General features: G+C 33.5%; 1 protein-coding gene across 3 annotated transcripts in view; it reads left to right on the top strand.

Moving 5' to 3' along the window:
* Window positions 1–224: 224 nt before the first annotated feature.
* Window positions 225–20,109, top strand: part of LOC143240948 (uncharacterized) — a 143,274-nt gene continuing 123,389 nt past the window's right edge. The window contains exon 1 of one of the 3 annotated variants that reach the window (XM_076484243.1): window positions 225–320. Coding sequence is in view for 1 of the 3 variants with exons in the window: in XM_076484241.1 (XP_076340356.1) it covers window positions 4,067–4,097 (31 nt within the window). In the remaining 2 variants the exon portion in view is untranslated. Of the gene's footprint in view, window positions 321–4,051; window positions 4,098–20,109 lie in introns of those variants that run through there. The other 2 variants (XM_076484244.1, XM_076484241.1) reach the window with 2 other exon arrangements.

Genomic DNA, 20,109 nt, shown 5'->3' with positions numbered 1-20,109 from the left:
TTCGATCTATGCTGGTTCTAAAAGAAGCATAATTATACGATTAAACTATGATAAAGCAAAACCACGTCGTCTATTCCTTTTATAAGAGGTTTATTCACATATGCTTGTCATACATATCGTTTTAATTGTGTATTTCTTGTGCTATCGTAGACGAACTCATAACTAAGTTTTGTTGTCTTTTGTTTTGTGCTTTCTCATACGTCTGAATGACGTAAAACAAATGGTAAGAAAATCTCAACATCCGGGACGTTGCTATGGCCGATTGCGGATAAGGTTTCTTCATCGTGAGCAATTTATAAGGTATTTTCAGAACATCTCAGGTAAGAAACTGTTTTTATTTGAAACAAAAATAAGAAAGTTTACCTTAAAATTATATTGTTGCTTTCATATAAATCCTCCTTTTTCATCTGATTTCAACGTAATTTTTGTTTTACAATGTATTACCGTTCGGCGTGACTCGCCTATCCAGAGAACTGTTCGTTACCCATTGGTGATGCAAGAGTGCTTGTTCATAATGAAGAATTAGAACATTTAATTTTTCATTTTGAATGCACATCATGGTTTTAAGTAACGTTTGAAACCTCGATTTTAGCAAAATATTCATCAGAATTGTAATATAAGAAATGTCACCCCACTCTAACGGACCTAAATTATCATCATTGGCAAATGCAAGCATCGAGGATACATTAACTCAGTGAGAATGATAACATTGTACGCACAACGTGTAAAGCGGAAGAGAAATTAGCCTTGTATATCAATATCAATTACGGATAACCTCGCAAGGATATAAAGTTCCTGCACGTGGTTTATGTCTGTGATATGGAGGAGGAACTAGTAGCATGGGTTTTAGCGTGGAATAGTGAAAAAGATCAGATGTTATAGGACATACGTAGCAGTTAGGATGTAAATGGATAATGTATAGGCGAAATTGTTTAAAGTTTAAATGCTAGTAGTTAATATGTAAGAATAAGCCGTCAAGTATACAAAATCGCGTACTATTTAGATCTTAGCTATTATTCGGTTTATGTGACTGCAATGTATTTTATATAATTAGGGTTAGATTTGTTATATGTTATAACACATTTTAGTAATTAAGATTGATTTTCTTTACAGTTTCTTGATACGAATCGATTAATTAAACTCGTGTCTCATGAGCGCTTAAAATAATATTTGAAAAGTACAAATTTCATATGTAAGTTTAATTTGCTTAAGCCTACTACAGCACATTTAGTCAAGTAAAAACATTAGACTGTTATCGTTTTTAGTATTATTTCAGTAGCTTTTAAACTATTAGTACACGGAGATTATTTTCTGAAGGAAAACTTTTAACAGTACGTTACTGTTTACGAATGGAATGTCTTCATCTGAAAGTTTATCATAAGATTGTATACTTTCTTTCTCAGAAAATAAAAGTATATTGTATCCAACTTATCACACAAAAAATTACTATATTTTAGATAATGTTAAGCCATTACAGTAACTGATGCTGCCATTATATAATTATAACTGTCTTTGCTTCTTGCGGTAAAATACGTTTTGTTTATTCCAAACCACCATAATACTAATAGTTTTTTCTTATAATAACAAACATAGAGATTTGCTGTATGGTATTATATCATGATGTACACCAACATTAATACACATTATTATAACTTAACAGTAATATTATGATACTAAAATAACTTCTTCTTGAGTGCATATATTATGAAATTACAATTTATTCTAGTTACACAGTTTATTAGATGAATTTTTGTGTACAAATTCAGAGTTTGCTAAGGTCTTTCTTGGATAAGTTTTTGTTTTTGTGAGAAAGCTTTACTTGGCAATTTTGATAAGTTAAGTGAGTTGAAAGTTCTGGAGTTAAACTTTTAACAATTAATTTTTTCTGTCAACATTATTAGTATGATTAACAGATTGTATCATGCCTGGTAATTTTATCTTTTTGCTTGATACAACATTTAGTAAAGGGCTGAACAGAATAATTGGGTAAAATAATTTATTTTATATGAAAAATACACAAGTGACTAGCAGTAATTAGTTAGATAATTTGCAGTGATACTGATATTTTTGTGACTATAACTAACAAAGACATGGGTTAACAAGCAATTTGATTCATAAATGGTTTATAAGAATGGGTTTAAAATGTTGAAGGGTTAATGTTTCAGGGTTAAGAAAGCAGGTTTTTGTATAACTTTGATTTTTGTGTTTAAGATTAAAAAATATCTGCAAACAGACTTTCTCATTGAGATATATTTATGTTTTTTGTGTTTTACTGTAACTCAAGAAAGCTAGTACAATACACATATAAAGATATGCTAATATTCAGTATTACTGTTATAAGAATGTTTTGTCCATTTTATTAACAGTATTCTTTTTGTCATAACAACTAACAAACATAAAAGGTAAGCTACCTATTGAACAGTAGTATTGACATCATAATATGGCTTCATCAACTTGTAAAAGATATTAGGTATTTATAATAAAATCTTTGTACAGTTTATTAGATACTGAAGTAAGACAGAACATGACATAATTGTTTAAGAAATGTTAAATTTAAATCAATATGCCATTTTTTTAAATCACTTCTAAACACCTTTAACACTCCTATGAAAAGTGGGGCCTAATAGGCCCCAGAGCAACTTGAAAGGTTATTAATATTAGGCTAATAATTTTGTATTTAAATGAAATTGACATTTAAATCCATTAATGAATGGATTAACGAGATTCCCACTGTCCCTATCTACTATCTAACGAAACCACAGCCAGGGGAACGGGCTTGGAGAAATCAGGACTAGAAACGTCTTTTCGTAGGAGTGTTAAATTTTTTCATGATATTGTCAGTAATTCACTTTCCATCTTGTTTTTTTAAGTTATAAAAATTAACTTGCATTTTATGATAAGACATTTAGAAGTTAAAAAGAGACAATTTTTTATCCTTTTATTGTCATAATCAACACTTTTCACCCCAAACAGCTATTAATATTCAAGAAAAAGTATTTCTTTTACTGTTTTTAAACTTAAGTAACTGATTCTATCTACAGTTTTGTTTTATTTCGTAAAGGATTGAAGGAGGAACTGAATGTTTTATAATGATCAGTCACACATATGTATTTTTGTTATTAGAAACAAGGTAAACTTTACAATTATAAGATCTTGAACAGTAATAAATAACAGAACTGACTTCATCAAAACAGGTCCATTTTTATCATTCATTCCATCTCAACATTTGGTTCTCATCATCATAAAAGAGCTAAATAAACTCTTCTCAGTCTTAGAATTTGTTTAAGAAACAACTGGACAGACTATTAGCAACTGATACAATGCAAATCACCTGGTGTTTCAGCCAAGGAAAACAGAAAGAAAGAAATTTTTTGTTTTAATTATGAGGTATATGTGTGTATCTTAAATATTTGTTTTAGCTGTAAGATTATCAAATTGTTAGAAACATTATAGTTTCAGTACTGTTAAAAAGATTTGTGTGTTACAGAGAGAGTAGCCAGAATTTGTGGTAAGCAGATACCTTAAAAAAAAACACAGATTATATGAATGTCAAAAACTGGAATTTTTCTGAAGTGTAATGGTCAGAGGGAAAGTAGGGCCCAAGTTAAAATTCTGGTCATCCCACCCAAGGGACTGTGGTCAACCCTACTGGATGCAGTTACATCCTTATTAATTTAAAGGACACAAGTCATGAAAATTATTTATAAAGAGTAAAATATGTCCATTGACAACATTAATATTACGACATATGGTGGTGTATAGATTAAACCATCTTTATTTTTATGCATGCCATTATTGGTTATATTTCCTGTTGGTTAAATATATATATATTTAAGATATTAATGGGCCACAATATCAGGCCCCCAATATTATTTCCTTGTTGTCATCATTTTTGAAACTTCATACCCTGGATTTCACAGTCGATAATTTCAGATGTGTCCACCATTACCATGAGGCCATTTTATTTGGTGAATCAGACCATCTGCTTATAAATGCTTGACTAAGTTGTTGGCCCGGTGTTGCACTGTGAGTGTATTTGTGCTTTCATTTGGAGGACAGCCAATGTATGTTGGTGATTGGCAGCCTGAAGGCATCAGGTAGTGTTATCTCTCCTGCTATATACTAGAAGTAGAGTGTGTAATATGGTTGGGGGTAGGGTGAACATAACAGTGTTTAGAAATTGAAACCCTGGTAGCTCAGTTAGTAGAGCAGCAGTGTCAGGGTGCTATGTGAGCCAAGGGTCTTGGCTCAGAGCCTTATTCATTATACAGCTCAAAAAGTGCTTGTACATTTTGTATTTTAGGCTTTTCATTAAGCCTTATATTTATATGCTGAATTACACTGATAATGTTGACAAGTTTCAAACAACAAGCTACTAGCATCATTTTCTTTAGCTTCCTGAGATGTGAAATATAGTCTACGATAATGTCTGAATATTTATTATCTGAAAAAAATTTCTGTATAAGTTAATGTGTTATAAAGAACATGTGATAATAAAACATATTTGTAGTTTTTCTCCACATTTAACATTACTAAATGAACATGCTGTTTATTTTCATTTGCATATGTGGTTCTTCTGAGAGTTACTTTATGAATTCATTATTTATGGTAAATACCTGAATGTTTAATAATTATTTGAAATGTACAAGCTTACTTCCATAAACGAATGCATATTTTTGGTGTTCCTGGGATGTGTTCACACTTTTCAGTATATTAGTTACTTATGTTGACAACACAAGAATATTTTTTTAGAGATGACTTGCTTAATTTTGAGCAACTTGATTAATTCTAAAAAAGTATGGTGTTCTGGTGGTATAATAGATAATAATATGAACTTTAAATCTAGGAATTATGTTTGAAAATAGCTGGAGGCTTAATATAAGATTTTCCATTACACACTTTTGGATATTGAAGCACTTTATCTTGTGAGACTCAGTAACTTTAGAATAACATAGGTTAAAATATTGAATCTGAATAATTCTGGTTAACTTAGGAGTTATTTCAAGATAATAGAAGCTGTTAGATCACAGGGAATCATAGAGATAGACAAACTACTAGTTGTTGTTTTTTTGTACATCACCCATTGTACTTGTAAAATTGAATTTTTTATTGTTCTTCTGTGTAAACTAAATGGAGGTGAATGACCTCACAACAGAATGTTTCTGTCCCATTCAATGCTCAATACTTTGTAGGGTTCTATCTGGTTTTAACTTTTTTGCATGTGGAAGGTGATTATTGGCAAGTAGGAATTTAAAGCCATGAGAACCAAGCTGTTACAGCAGGTGAATGGACTATATTGTTTGTGTTCTACAATTTGGATGCAATGCAATAAAAAGGCTATACAACAGGAGTGTCCAAAGACGGATAAAAACAGCTTGTACAACATGAGTGTCCAAAGACCAACCCAAACGAGTCGTTTTTGCATATAAATTTCTCAACAAGTGGGTTTCTCGACATCACTGAAGAGTGTCCAAAGACCAATAAAAACATGCCTGTACAACAAGAGTGTCCAAAGACCAATAAAAACATGCCTGTACAACAAGAGTGTCCAAAGACCAATAAAAACATGCCTGTACAGCAGGAATGCCCAAAGACCAATAAAATCATGCCTGCACAGCAGGAGTTTCCAAAGACCAATAAAAAAAATGGTCTGTACAACAGGAGTGTCCAAAGACCAATAAAAACATGTCTGTACAACAAGTGTCCAAAGACCAATAAAACATGCATATACAACAGAACTGTCCACAGATCTTTCAGAGTCTCAAGTGATGCAGGTTTGTTCAACAGTACTTTTTTTTTAAGATAATTCTTTTGAAGAAGGATTTCCCACAAAGCCAATAAAGATTAAGTTATACAGAATCCTTGTAAACCAATAATTGTACTTAGTACTTTAGTATGATGAGAATTATAAGAAATCATTGTTAGATGCATTGCAAATGTGCTGAACTTTATTCTGATAAAGGAAATATTTTTCATTTGTTGGTATTTGATCAAATATATTGAATGTTAGGAATAAGACTAAATTAATAATGTCTCTCCACTTTATTTAGATAGAATGTTAAGTGCTGCACAGTTCTGTGATATTGAAGTAGTTTAGCTGTAGAGTATTTGTTTGGCACAAAGCCACAGATGCTATCTGTTCAGAACAGTTTGTTATCTTTAAACAACAAGAATAATAAAATAATATGCAAAGATAGTAGAAGGTTAGATAAGTTAAAAACAGAAAAGTTGTTTTATATAATTTAAAAATGAAACAGAATAAAAGACCTATAGTCCATAGAAAAACTATAAATTTGATTGACCTGTACATTGTCATCTTTACCAATAGCATTGTCCAATATCAAAGGGATATTATAATTAAAAATATATTCACATTGGTTGATACAGTAGTGGTGGCAGAAAAAAATGTTATGGAAGATCTGACTTGAATGTCATTGGTTGATCACTGCCTAATAAGAGAAGAAAATGATGAATAATAAAACTATTACTGATACACAGCCTTGTGAGGATAGTTTACTTTCTCTGATCCATGCAAAACTAGACAATCAATCGTTGATGGTCAGTTTTATTTGGAAAAGCCTATTAAACCTGCACATTCAAGTTATTTAACAACTGGCATGAAGTCTTGTTTGATTCCTGGTTTGGAATAATTAAGGCTGTAATATTACAATCAGAAGCAGATTTTGTAGCAGTGTCTGTAAATTTATTCCTTTTGTTTCTGTCATGGCCAGGAAGCCAGAAGAATTGGATATATATATGTATATATGTATGACTGAGAAATGGGCCAATCTATTTTTAATATCCAAGATAATTTGGTCAGAATTATTATTAAGTAATTTCAGAGCCTTTAAAGAGCTTGGTAAGTTAGTATAGATGGCTCAATTTGTGTACTGCTTAGCACCTGTTCAATTCAGAACAACAAGGATTGCATACAAGATGGCTATGAACATAACATCTGTAAAAGAGATTCTATAATCAATTACAGTGCTGCATCAAACCATCAGAGTCCACAGGATCACCTAATTTTGGAAAACCCGTAAAAACTGGAACAAAAGGATGGCCCAAATGGTGTTTATTAAAGACAAGTCAATAACTTGAATCAGAATTATCAGACTTAGGTGACTTAATGAATGATTACAGTGTGGGATGATAATAAGCCATGATGGCATTGAATGAACATCAGGTTCAAAAGCATCATCAATTGTTAGGCTCATCTCAGTCAACTTTACTTGGATATAAAGGCTAAAAGTTAAAACAGAAAACCATCTATTTGAAAGAAGCACAGCCTACTAAGTCGTGAAGCCACATTGCCAGGTGCAATGCCATGCCAGTAATTGAAGCTTTACAGCATACTGGAAAAAAAGAAAAAACTGCTAACATCTAGGGTAAAGTGGAGACTTGTAGACCTTGTACAAACTCTGGACTGGAAATGTGTAAACCTCTAATAATGCACAGGATCCAACATCTTCATTGCACACTTCCCGAAGGAGGTGTAAATCAGAGACCCATTGTTTGTTTTCTTTAAATCTAATGAGATCATAATAGATCTTGAGTGTAGAACACCTATTGGGTTCCCAAAAGGTGAGGAGGGGTCACAGAGGTTGTTCAGTGTCCTCATATACTTGACTTTAAGCTACTTGATGTATGGAATAAATTATTGTTGTCAAAAAAGTCCACAGAATCAGATACATGCAAAATGGTAAGAACTGATGAAAGCCTTAATTTAAACTGAAAAAGTATGAAATTTTCAACAGTTACAGTGTATTATTGTAGCAGTTTTTATTTTGATCTTTGAGATTTTTTTGTTCACTTTTTAATTCTTGTAAGAAGAATGATTCTTTGTCTCAGTGGATTGTGTTGTGAATTGTAATGGCAAAACCCCATCAGGTGATTGAGATTCTAGTGAGAGAGAGTGAAACTGAATAATGGCAGTGATAGCTGATAGATCTATTCCTGATTGCTCACCTTTATAACTGGTAGTAACAAATGTGGGGTGAATACAGACTGATCTGCCCAGTTGCCCATGGAGGACAATAGACTGTGTAACTAGTTGGAGAACGCTGTTGGTAAAATAGAAATGTGTATTTAAGCTCCCACTAGCAGCAGCATTGGAAAAGGTGTTACCAGCTTCCTTGCATCGGGGTATGTGATGTTATTTAGGGGTATTAGTATTTTGAACTCTTTTCCTCTCAATCCATTTGAGTATTATCTAAAATAAGAGGGATGGGGACCAGAACAGTTAGCACAATATGTGTTAACTAATGCTTTAAGCACTGAAGTTATAGTAGACCAAAGAAATAGTCTGTTGTGATGTCTAACCCACTAATGGTGGAATCATCATAGAGGGCTAGAAACATAAGGCCAAACTTAAATAATCTGCTTTTACAACAGCAGGTGAGCAAGGTGAAGTAAATGCCAACATCAGCATCCTAACTGGAACAGGTATTTCATGAGTGGGAATGTCCCTGTCAACTGACACTCCTTCACTGCAGAGATCAGCAGTTATTTTTGTCTTGGAGGTGTCAAGGAGTTTCTCGATAATGCTACCCTTAAGGGGCTCAAAGCACTTTGAGAAGTTACTTTTAAGGCTATTCCTCCAATGGTCATGGGTTTCAAAAGTGTTCACATCTTGTAGTCATGATGTTTCAACTATTGAGTTCCCAGATCATAAGTTCTTGACCAACTTTGGAGAACTAACAAGCTCTTCTAGTCCCTTCTATGTGAAGAAGATGACTCCTTCCATTTTGATGTTTTTGATTTAAAATAATGAAGTTTCAGAAATCAAAGTACAGGGAAAGATGTTGGTAACTGTGTATCCAAACATTCGTGTATATGTGGTTGGGTGATGGTTATTCTGTTCTTATGATTTTAAATATCCAGGATGACAAAAGAATCGACAATGTAATGCTGTAGTGTCCAAAAGCTATTCAGTGTTTGTTCCTTTAGACTGTCTAGGGATATCCCGATAAGAAGATAACCTATTCTGGCAGTTTGTAGAAGTGATGAAACCAAAAGAACATTGTTCAATAAGCAGAAATCTACATGGGGAAGATTTGGATCTTGATGTTGTTATGTCATAAGAGCTCAGCAAAGTCTTAACAGACATTATCTGAACAGTAGGCTAATTAGTTAATTGTAGAAAGTCTTCAAGTTCAACCTACAATTTTTATATTACCATTGTTTAGTTTCTTTAAGTTTAGCGTATAGCTACAGGAGGGCTGTCTGTGCTAGCCATCTTAATTTTGAAGTGATAAGCAAGAGGAAAGCAGCTAGTCAACACCATTCATCACCAACAAAGAACGGAGCTGACTGTCACATAATAACGCCCTCACGATAGAAAGGGCGAGCATGTTCGGTGACGGGTTTTAAGCTCATTACACATTACGAGTCGAGTGCCCTAACCATCAGGCCATGTGGTGTTTAGTACACTTTTGAGCCATTGGTAAACTATATTAAGATGTCAGATCTGTAGGTTGCATTTATAAAACGTGATTACCAATGAGATCATAACTAACCTTCTATCCCTACAGTGGGCACAGTGCAGATAACTTACTGGGACTGTGTTGTTTTGTGCTTATAAAATTAACAGTCATATAATGTTACTAAGAAAAAAGTGTGAGACAAAAACAAGAATGAAACCAGAATTAAAGAAACATGAGTAACCTAAATGATTTCGAAAGATACATTCTGTTGATGTTCTTAAAACAATTACAGAGCTAAACCATTCAAATGATTCTTAGTTTGAAACATTCAAGCCATTAGAAAGAGAATTGAAATCTTATTATCTTGAGTATATAGCTCGAGGAAATTTAATTTAGATGTTAAAAATCATATGAGCTTGGAAAAAAAAAAAACATCCGTGGGGAAGGGATTGTTGGAGTGTTTGAAGGATAAAGATCGAAGCGAAATCCTAAAAAATAGAATAAGTAGGTTTAAGCTGTGGAAGCCTAGGGTTAGATTGGTTATTAGAATCTTGTACGTATCACAGTTGTTAACTTGTAAATGATGTGGTGTATGCTGATATTGTGAACTACTTTAAATGCCCCTCACCAGTGGATATCAATTCTTGTGGTGGGAAAAGCACAGGTAGTCCATTGTGTAAGAATTGTGCTCAACAAGCAAAAATCCTTTAAATATTTTATTGTAATAGATATTAGGGACTATATTTAGTTAAGACTGGTTTCGTTCTTTGAAGATCTGGTGTTATCTAGTCTTATATTCTTAAGAAAACACCCCAGTTATCAAATTTCATTAATTTATAAAAGATAAACACTAACAGTACAATATTGCAACGTTTTTCACTCTAGACCAGAAACAAACTAAAACTGAAGTGTTTTATATATATAAGGCTGTCAGTTTTAAAAACGAGTGTATATTAGTTTTGTTGTATATATGCGTGTGGGTGTGTGCCCCCCAGTGGCTCAGCGGCATGTCTGCGGACTTACAATGCTAAAAACTGGGTTTCGATATCCGTTTGAGCAGAGCACAGATAGCCCATTGTGTAGCTTTGTAATTAATTCAAAACAACAACAATATATATATATATATATAGGCATTTTTATTTCGACTTATACGAATTGGTAGCTTTAACTGTTCAAATATATAAATGAAACCTCACTGTGAACCAGAAACAAATAGTTTGGGTTTCGAAAGTCGACGTTAAAATGTTTGCAATATTTATTTTAAATCCGTGAAATTAGTATTTTTAAAAATAATAATTTTTTCTTTTCGTAGAATTGGATGTTTACGTTTTCGCATCGACATTCGGCCTGGACACTAGAGAAAGCAAAATTCTGACTTTTTAACGTTATTTTACGTTGTTATTATCTTTTATTTTCAGAATTTATGTTGAATTTGGGCTTCTTGTTTTTATTAAATGCGAGATAACGAAAAACTCCGACTGACTTTTGTTTATTGTTAAGTGCAAAGCTACGCAATGACGTTTTCTTACCGCGGTTATCGAAACTAGTCTTAGCATTACAAGTCCTTAGACCTATTGCTGAGTGACAGTAAGGGCAACAGATTGAAGCCTTGTCATTGTGCATTAAACAATAAGAAAAACCAGAGTGGGAGATGTTGAATTTGTCTTCACTCAAGTTTTTTTTTTTTTTTTTTATATCTTACGCGTTCTAGCTTTTAACATAGGTTTAAATCTTATTTCAGAAAGGTCAAACTTTCATTTCATTAGATGCAGTTTTTTTATTTAAACTAAAAAGTTGTCAAATGGATTTAACCTTTTTCATTGTCACTGGTCAAGCTGCTCTTTTTATTTGTAGCTTGAGAAAATAATGCAGACTATTTTCAGCCTAATTTGTTTCGTTTTTCAGAGTCCTTAGTTGTGGGCTTGAAAATATAACCTTTGTATTTTGAGTCAACTTGTTTCTATACATTTTTGGATAGCCTGACATGGCCAGCTGGTTTGGACACATGCATCGCAATCTGAGGGTGACGGGTTCGAGTCACCGTCACACCAAACATGCTCGCCATTTCAGCCGTGGGAGCATTATAATGTAACGGTCAATCCCACTATTTGTCGTTAAAAGAGTAGCTCAAGAGTTGGCGGTGGGTGGTGGTGATTAGCTGCCTTCCCCCTAGTCTTACACTGCTAAATTAGGGGACGGTTAGCGCAGGCAGCACTCGTGTAGCTTTGCGCGAGATCAAAAATGAAACAAACGATCAGCTGTGGGAGCGTTATTATGTTCGGTCAGTTCCACTTTTCGCTGGTAAAAGAGTAGTCCAAGTGTTGACTATGGGTAGTGATTACTAGCTGGCTTCTTTTAGACTTTCATTGCTAAATCAGGGACGGCTACCGCAGACGACTCTCGTGTAGCTTGGCGCGAAATTCAAAACAAACGACCCTTGTGATGATCATGTCCTTTTTTTAAATTAACAACAATTGATTGTATTGTGATGAAATTACACCGAGCTCCAACGGCCGTAGTAGTTGATGTTCTGATTACGTCTGATCCAACAGTTTAGTACCCGTAAAGCAGTGGTTCTTAACTTGGGTTCAATCCAACCCCAGGGATTCGTTGAGTCAGTCTCAGGGGTTCGGAGGAGGTCAAGACACGCACTGTGTGTGTGTGTGTGTGTGTGCATTCCGTTCACCCCACTCGTATGATTCGTAACGTCATGCTCCACTTGGCCATCATTGGCTGCGGCTGATCACGTCACATCACTTGACTTTAATATCTGTGCTGCAGGGAATTCGTGCGCTTAGCAGTCGACTTATGGCTGTAGTAATCGTACGTCATTTGTGATTTTTTTACCTAATCTTTCGATCCTTTCATACTAACTATGTCGAGCAAAAACAGAAAGTGATCGGACGAATACGTACAATATGTATTCACGTGTATAGCGGAACATGATGGGAGTCAGCGTCCTCAATGCATGGTTTGCAATGCCAAGTTGAGCAATTCTAGGCTAGTATTTTTCCAATTACGAAGGGTTCAGTGAACGCAAGTACGAAACTTCCGGAGTTCAGTTCCTCCAGCCAGGTCAAGAACCACTGCCGTAAAGTAAGTGTTTATTTTTTTGGGTAGGGCTATATCCTACATAGGGGATATGACCCCTGTTCATGTCCTCCGGTGGCATAATGGTACGTCTGCGGACGTATTTTTCTAGAAACCCGATTTCGATACATGTGGTGGGCAGAGCACACATAGCCCTTTGTATAGTTTTGCTCATAACAAAACAAACAAACCCCTCTTCGTTTTTTCGTATCAACAGCACTAGTATTATGCGACAAGTTAGAAGTAAAATATGTTACATTAATTACAATTTTAACGTGCACCATCATGTTACATTAATAGCAATTTAACAATTTTTAATTAAAGAAAAACAAACGCAGTTTCATACTTAGAAGTATTTTGACAGGTCATTAATCAGACTGACCTCAATGTCCCTACACACACTATAATTTAAGACCGCGAATGTGCAGTCAACCACTGGTTGTAGTGTCGTATGTAATTCTAATAATAAATAAATGTCACGTGATCGCGTTATACTTAAGGTCCTGTACGTAGTGCACTTAGATAATAATGATATGTGAAGACGAATTGTACGTAGTGCACTTAGATAATAACGATATGTGAAGACGAATAAGTCTTTTGAAACATCAGGACGTTATTCCAGAGTAACAAATTTCCTACATATATACTTTATCATCGTAAACTTCAACTAAAAATATCAGTTGGACCGTAGATCCCATGGATGATATATATGTAAAAACGGTTGGTTTGGGTTGAGAATTTTTTTTTATGTAGAGGAACGAACAACGTTTTGACCTTCTTCCGTTATCGTCAGATTCACAAAGAAAGAAAGAGGTAACTGACCGACAGCTGACCACATGTTTGAAGGGTATTGTGCTCACCTCATAAAATTAACGACGAATTAGACAAAATAAAACAATACTTCATCAACATCGATAAGTTTCCTCCACAAACCGTAGAAAACATTGTACGCACACACCTAGACAGAAAGCAAAATCAACTAACAAAAGTAGATATACCCTATGATTTAAAAAATCACGAAACCATATACTGCTGCATACCATATACTCCCGACATCAGCAGAAAAACAACCAACATTTGGCAAAACTAATAATAAAATATGACATTCCAGTTAATACCAAATTTATTCAAAAACCAGGCACAAAACTGAGGTATATACTATGTAAAAACTACACTGACAAACACCACACCAACATTATTTATAAAATACAATGTGATAACTGCCACGACTTCTATATTGGAGAAACAAGTAGAAAAATGGAAACCAGATTCAAAGAACATAAAGTCACCTTCACACGTTTTCGAACACTGCACACACGTTTTCGAACACTGCAAGTCAAATAAACACGACATAACCATAGAAAATACTGAGATGCTAAATAAACAAACATAAAATTAAAGAAGCTTTACTTATACAACAACTCAAGCCCAAAATAAAACAGTATAAAGGAACAACTTTATACCAATGTTAATAAATATAATCAAACATCTAAGCACGCCCTCTACATTCCTACACTCAATTACACAACCCTTTTCAAACATGTGGTCAACTATCGATCAGTTACCTGTTTCTTTTTGTAAACCTGACGATGATCGAAGAAGGTCGAAACGTTGTTCGCTCCTCTACATAAAGATTTTCTCAGTCCAGGTTAACCGTTTTTACATGTATATTTTTCTATACAAGTGGGTATTCTATGGACGAATGGTTCTTTCCAAGATATCAGTGTACAATAAAGGTCAAAGTCCACCAATCCAATAAAGAACATATTTTGATATACAGAAATGTATACGTTACCTTCTAGTTGTTATAGGAATATGTATAAAGGACAAGCTTTTCAGGGGTACAATATATACTATAACTACAAACTCCGGTTAAGATAATATTATGATATTCAGTATAGGCTGTCAAGTCGTGGGTAAAGCGAGAATAATTAAGTAGGTCTGTGTTTTCCCTAAAATTGAAATTAAGTTTCTCAAAGGAATGGAACCGTTAATCTCAATTTGGAATGTTTTTAAATGGCTTGAATTAGATGTTTGTTTCACGTTCATAATACTTAGTTTGATTCTGTTGGTGAAAGTGTAAGTTAAGTAAACTATAATAATTAGTAATTTTTAAATAAATATTTAAAGTATTAAATACCTTATGTTTGAACTTTTTATTTCGGTACAATTTATTCGGTTTGTATTTATTGGTATAATATTATAACATTACACGAGATGGCGACAGCTGCATAAAATCTTCACCTCGTCACATGTACAAAAGTAATGAATTGTCATCTTAGTTAATCTGGCGTATATCACAGTTTTCTTTTAACCGTATAATTACCGATATTGGTGTATTTGGACCTCGTGGTCTTTCTAAACACTTTCCTCTCTCTAAACTATAGTATATGTTCATGAATTAAACTGGTTGTGGGTCCGAATCTTTATTGGTTCAAGCACGTACGCAGAATGTTTGAGGGGAGGATCTAATTTATGAGATCAAAACCAACACATGTTGCAAAAGCATGGTCATGCTCCAGAGATCTGAGAGTACGCCCTCTTCCCCAGAAAATGTGTAAAAAAAATAGGTGCTTTTAGATTAACATTGGAAGCAGTTTTGCATGCAAATATAGCTTAAACAATTACATGGCTTTTCACATAAAATCCAAACATCCAATTAACCAGGGTCAGGTTACTGTTGAATTTACCTGTAGATATAATATTAAACCGCACTTTCTCAGGGTAGTATCCGTGTAGATGTCGACCGACAGATCCGTGTGTTGGGTACACGGTCGCTAACGATCAGTTTTACAGAGTACTGTATTTTGCATACAGTTCAGTATGTATCACACACATTTCACTGGTTCTAAGCCTAATATGAGATCATTATACCAAGGTACCCTTTTCAGTATTTTCAGCTTAGTTTAAAACTAATGTAAGTTATTCAGCCCGGCCTGATTTACTCTTTACTTCTGAGATGAGCCTGCGTGAATGAGGAAGAGGCCTTTGAAATTCTCAGCGGAGCGCGGGTATGTTGTACAAATTCTATAAGATGTTTTTTTGTGAAAAGCTACACAATAGGCTATCTCCGCCGCGGATAATCGAACCTCGAATTTTAGAGTTAATAGATTTAATGCTGTCCCCCTGGAATTGTGCTAGTACAAAAGAATAAAAATAAAAACCTGACGTCATGCACGGTTGTATGTAGTACGGTGTAACACCAACAACGTTTCAAGAAATATCTTTTTTATTTGTGTAATTTTTCCAATAATATTCGTTGTGGTGACAGAAACAAAATGCTTACTTGTTAACGAAAGTTTTCAAATAAATATTCTTCGACTGTCAGAGGAGAAACGTTCATTATAATGAACGTTTAATTTTGCGCAAAGCTTCAATAGTGATAAATAATCGCAAAAACTGACGGTTTATTTTTCTATTTTATCGTCACTCACCTAACCCGTGTACAGACACACGTTGCCCTATCCCAGCGACGTCTTTCTTTCTTTGATTCGTTTTTCTTGAAGCTCCTGTTGCTCTAATTATTTATATAATCATAAATGTAGAAACTCCAGTCCTGACGTCAAGTTTCTTTTCAGTTCAATGTGGTATAGTTTGGTTTTTAATTTCGCGCAAAGCTACTCGAGGGCTATTTGCGCCAGCCGTCCCTAATTTTGCAGTGTAAGACTAGAGGGAAGGCAGCTAGTCATCACCACCCACCACCAACTCTTGGGCTACTCTTTTACCAACGAATAGTGGGATTGACTGTCACATTATAACGCCCTCACGAGTCGTACGTCTTAACCAACCTGGCCATGCCGGGCCTGTACGAGGGCTATCTGTTTCTAATTTAGCGGCAATATAGTGAAGGGAAGGCAGACAGTCAATGCCACCCACTTTCAGACAACTCATTCTACCAACGAATAGTGGAATTGATCGTGGAATTATAACGCCCTTACAACTGAAAAAGCGATCAAGTTTAGTTTGACGGTAATTCGAACCCGCGACCCGCAGATTGCGAGTCGAATGCCTTAACCACCGGCCCGATGGAGATTCACACCAGTAAATTGCAAGACGAGCACCGTGACCACCAGGCTATGCCAAGCCCTAAATGTAATGTAACTTCTATTGCTGCGCTTATGATAAAATTATATTACTTGCTTAAGTTAGTAAAAACGCAGTTAAACGTTTATATATATATATATATATATATAGTACACATCTTAAATACACCAAAGGGTGATTCCACCCTGTAAACCTGGTAATTTAAGCAACAACAAGATACAAACAGTCACACGGATTGCATACCACCACCTTTTCGGGGTTCTTTACGTTTATATTGAATAACGTCAAAATTTTACCTTTGAAAACTCAGAAACTCTGTCTGAGATCCAGAATGATCAATGATGTGTGTACGAAACTTCGAGGTTCTAAACTTTAATAAAATTTCTAGATGACGTCATTAACACGCCCTCTAGCAAATTATTTTAAATCAAAAACTAACTTAGCCCTCAGTTATTCCCTCAAGCCCCTCTTCTATTATTTCCAATTCTATATTTCCTATTCCAGCCCCGTCACACCAAACTTCCTCGCCCTTTCAGCTATGGGGCGTTATAAGTGACGGTCAATCCCACTATTCGTTGGTAAAAGAGTAGCCCAAGAGTTGGCGGTGGGTGGTGATGACTAGCTGCCTCCCTTGTAGTCTTACGCTGCTAAATTAGGGACGGCTGGCGCAGACAGCCCTCGAGTAGCTTTGCGCGAAATTCAAAACAAACCAAACCAAAGCCTTTACACTAGCGCAACATTTCAAAATGTTTTCACCCCTTTAGTTTATATACAAACATGTATATGATGTAATTTGTGGACTCCAGGAGGTAGGGATAGTAAACCATGTAAGAAAGTAGTTGGTAAATTGAGGGATTGTTTGTTTTAGTTCAAATTGAGATAACAGCTGTGTCCATCGCGAGGAATCGAACCCAGAATTTTAGCACTGTTTCTACGGGGTGGGGAGGACAAAGTAATAAACGATATTTTACTTAAGATTGACGTTATATCTTACGTATCACTTAAGATTGACGTTATATCTTACGTATTTCTTAAGATTGACGTTATATCTTACGTATTACTTAAGATTGACCTTATATCTTACGTATTTCTTAAAATTGACCTTATATCTTACGTCATTTTCATGTTCTGTATTATTATTAGTGTCGTTACAAGCTGATTTTTCGCGAAATGGCTATATTGGCTGTTGTATAATTATATTTTCAGAGATCATCTTTGACACCAGGAGAAATAACGCCCGCAGTATAAATGTAAAATTAATATAACGTCTGTACGTTATTCTAAAATCGCATTTAAGCAGTTATCTCGACATTAAAACACGTTTAAGAACAACAACGGCAATATATTTAAAAGTAATTTAAAAACTTAAATCACAATTAAAAAATTGATATCACAAGTATAATTTGAAAAAAAATGTAGTTTTAAGCCTAATTTTATTTTTCGAAAAGGGAAGTGAAATAAGCCTATTATTTAATATTTGAAGATAATTTTAAAAACGTTAGTTTTACATTTTGTTTTTATTTTGGGTAACAGAAATTTTGAGTCAATATTGATATTGGCTTTCGCTTCGATAGTTGTCGCTCTTCGGTGGCTCAGTGATAAATCTGAGGGTTTATAACGCTATAAATCATAATTAGATGCCTTCACAGCTTTATGTTTAAAAAACAATTCATATTATTCAGACTAAGAGAAAATAAAGGAAGTTTCGAAGTAAAATTATTCCTTTATTTTTGTCACCCTCATTTTATAAATATAGGTTACTGCTACCACTCATCTTTAATTATTTTTTATCCTCATTTTATAAATATAGGTTACTGCTACCACTCATCTTTAATTATTTTTTATCCTCATTTTATAAATATAGGTTACTGCTACCACTCATCTTTAATTATTTTTTATCCTCATTTTATAAATATAAGTTGCTGCTACCACTCATCTTTAATTATTTTTTATCCTCATTTTATAAATATAGGTTACTGCTACCACTCATCTTTAATTATTTTTTGTCCTCATTTTATAAATATAGGTTACTGCTACCACTCATCTTTAATTATTTTTTATCCTCATTTTTAAATATAGTTTACTGCTACCACTCATCTTTAATTATTTTTTATCCTCATTTTTTAAATAGGTTACTGCTACCACTCATCTTTACTTATTTTTATCCTCATTTTTTAAATATAGGTTACTGCTACCACTCATCTTTAATTATTTTTTATCCTCAATTTATAAATATAGGTTACTGCTACCACTCATCTTTAATTATTTTTTATCCTCATTTTATAAATATATGTTACTGCTACCACTCATCTTTAATTATTTTTTAACCTCATTTTATAAATATAGGTTACTGCTACTGCTCATCTTTAATTATTTTTTATCCTCATTTTATAAATATAAGTTGCTGCTACCACTCATCTTTAATTATTTTTATCCTCATTTTATAAATATAGGTTACTGCTACCACTCATTTTTAATTATTTTTTATACTCATTTTATAAATATAGGTTACTGCTACCACTCATTTTTTAATTATTTTTTATACTCATTTTATAAATATATGTTACTGCTACCACTCATTTTTAATTATTTTTACCCTCATTTTATAAATATAGGTTACTGCTACCACTCATCTTTAATTATTTTTTATCCTCATTTTATAAATATAGGTTACTGCTACCACTCATCTTTAATTATTTTTTATCCTCATTTTATAAATATAGGTTACTGCTACCACTCATTTTTAATTATTTTTACCCTCATTTTATAAATATAGGTTACTGCTACCACTCATCTTTAATTATTTTTTATCCTCATTTTATAAATATAGGTTACTGCTACCACTCATCTTTAATTATTTTTTATCCTAATTTTTTAAATATAGGTTAATGCTACCACTCATCTTTAATTATTTTTTATCCTAATTTTTTAAATATAGGTTAATGCTACCACTCATCTTTAATTATTTTTTATCCTCATTTTATAAATATAGGTTACTGCTACCACTCATCTTTAATTATTTTTTATCCTCATTTTATAAATATAGGTTACTGCTACCACTCATCTTTACTTATTTTTTATCCTCATTTTTTAAATATAGGTTACTGCTACCACTCATTTTTTAATTATTTTTATACTCATTTTATAAATATAGGTTACTGCTACCACTCATTTTTAATTATTTTTACCCTCATTTTATAAATGTAGGTTTCTGCTACCACTCATCTTTAATTATTTTTTATCCTCATTTTATAAATATAGGTTACTGCTACCACTCATCTTTAATTATTTTTTATCCTCATTTTATAAATATAAGTTGCTGCTACCACTCATCTTTAATTATTTTTTATCCTCATTTTTTAAATATAGGTTACTGCTACCACTCATCTTTAATTATTTTTTATCCTCATTTTTTAAATATAGGTTACTGCTACCACTCATCTTTAATTATTTTTTATCCTCAATTTATAAATATAGGTTACTGCTACCACTCATCTTTAATTATTTTTTATCCTCATTTTATAAATATAGGTTACTGCTACCACTCATCTTT

The sequence above is a fragment of the Tachypleus tridentatus genome, chromosome 13 (genome assembly GCF_004210375.1).
Source record: "Tachypleus tridentatus isolate NWPU-2018 chromosome 13, ASM421037v1, whole genome shotgun sequence".
NCBI classification, from domain to species: domain Eukaryota; kingdom Metazoa; phylum Arthropoda; class Merostomata; order Xiphosura; family Limulidae; genus Tachypleus; species Tachypleus tridentatus.
Note: the sequence above shows the minus strand (reverse complement) of the source record. Positions and strands in the feature narration are given on the sequence as shown.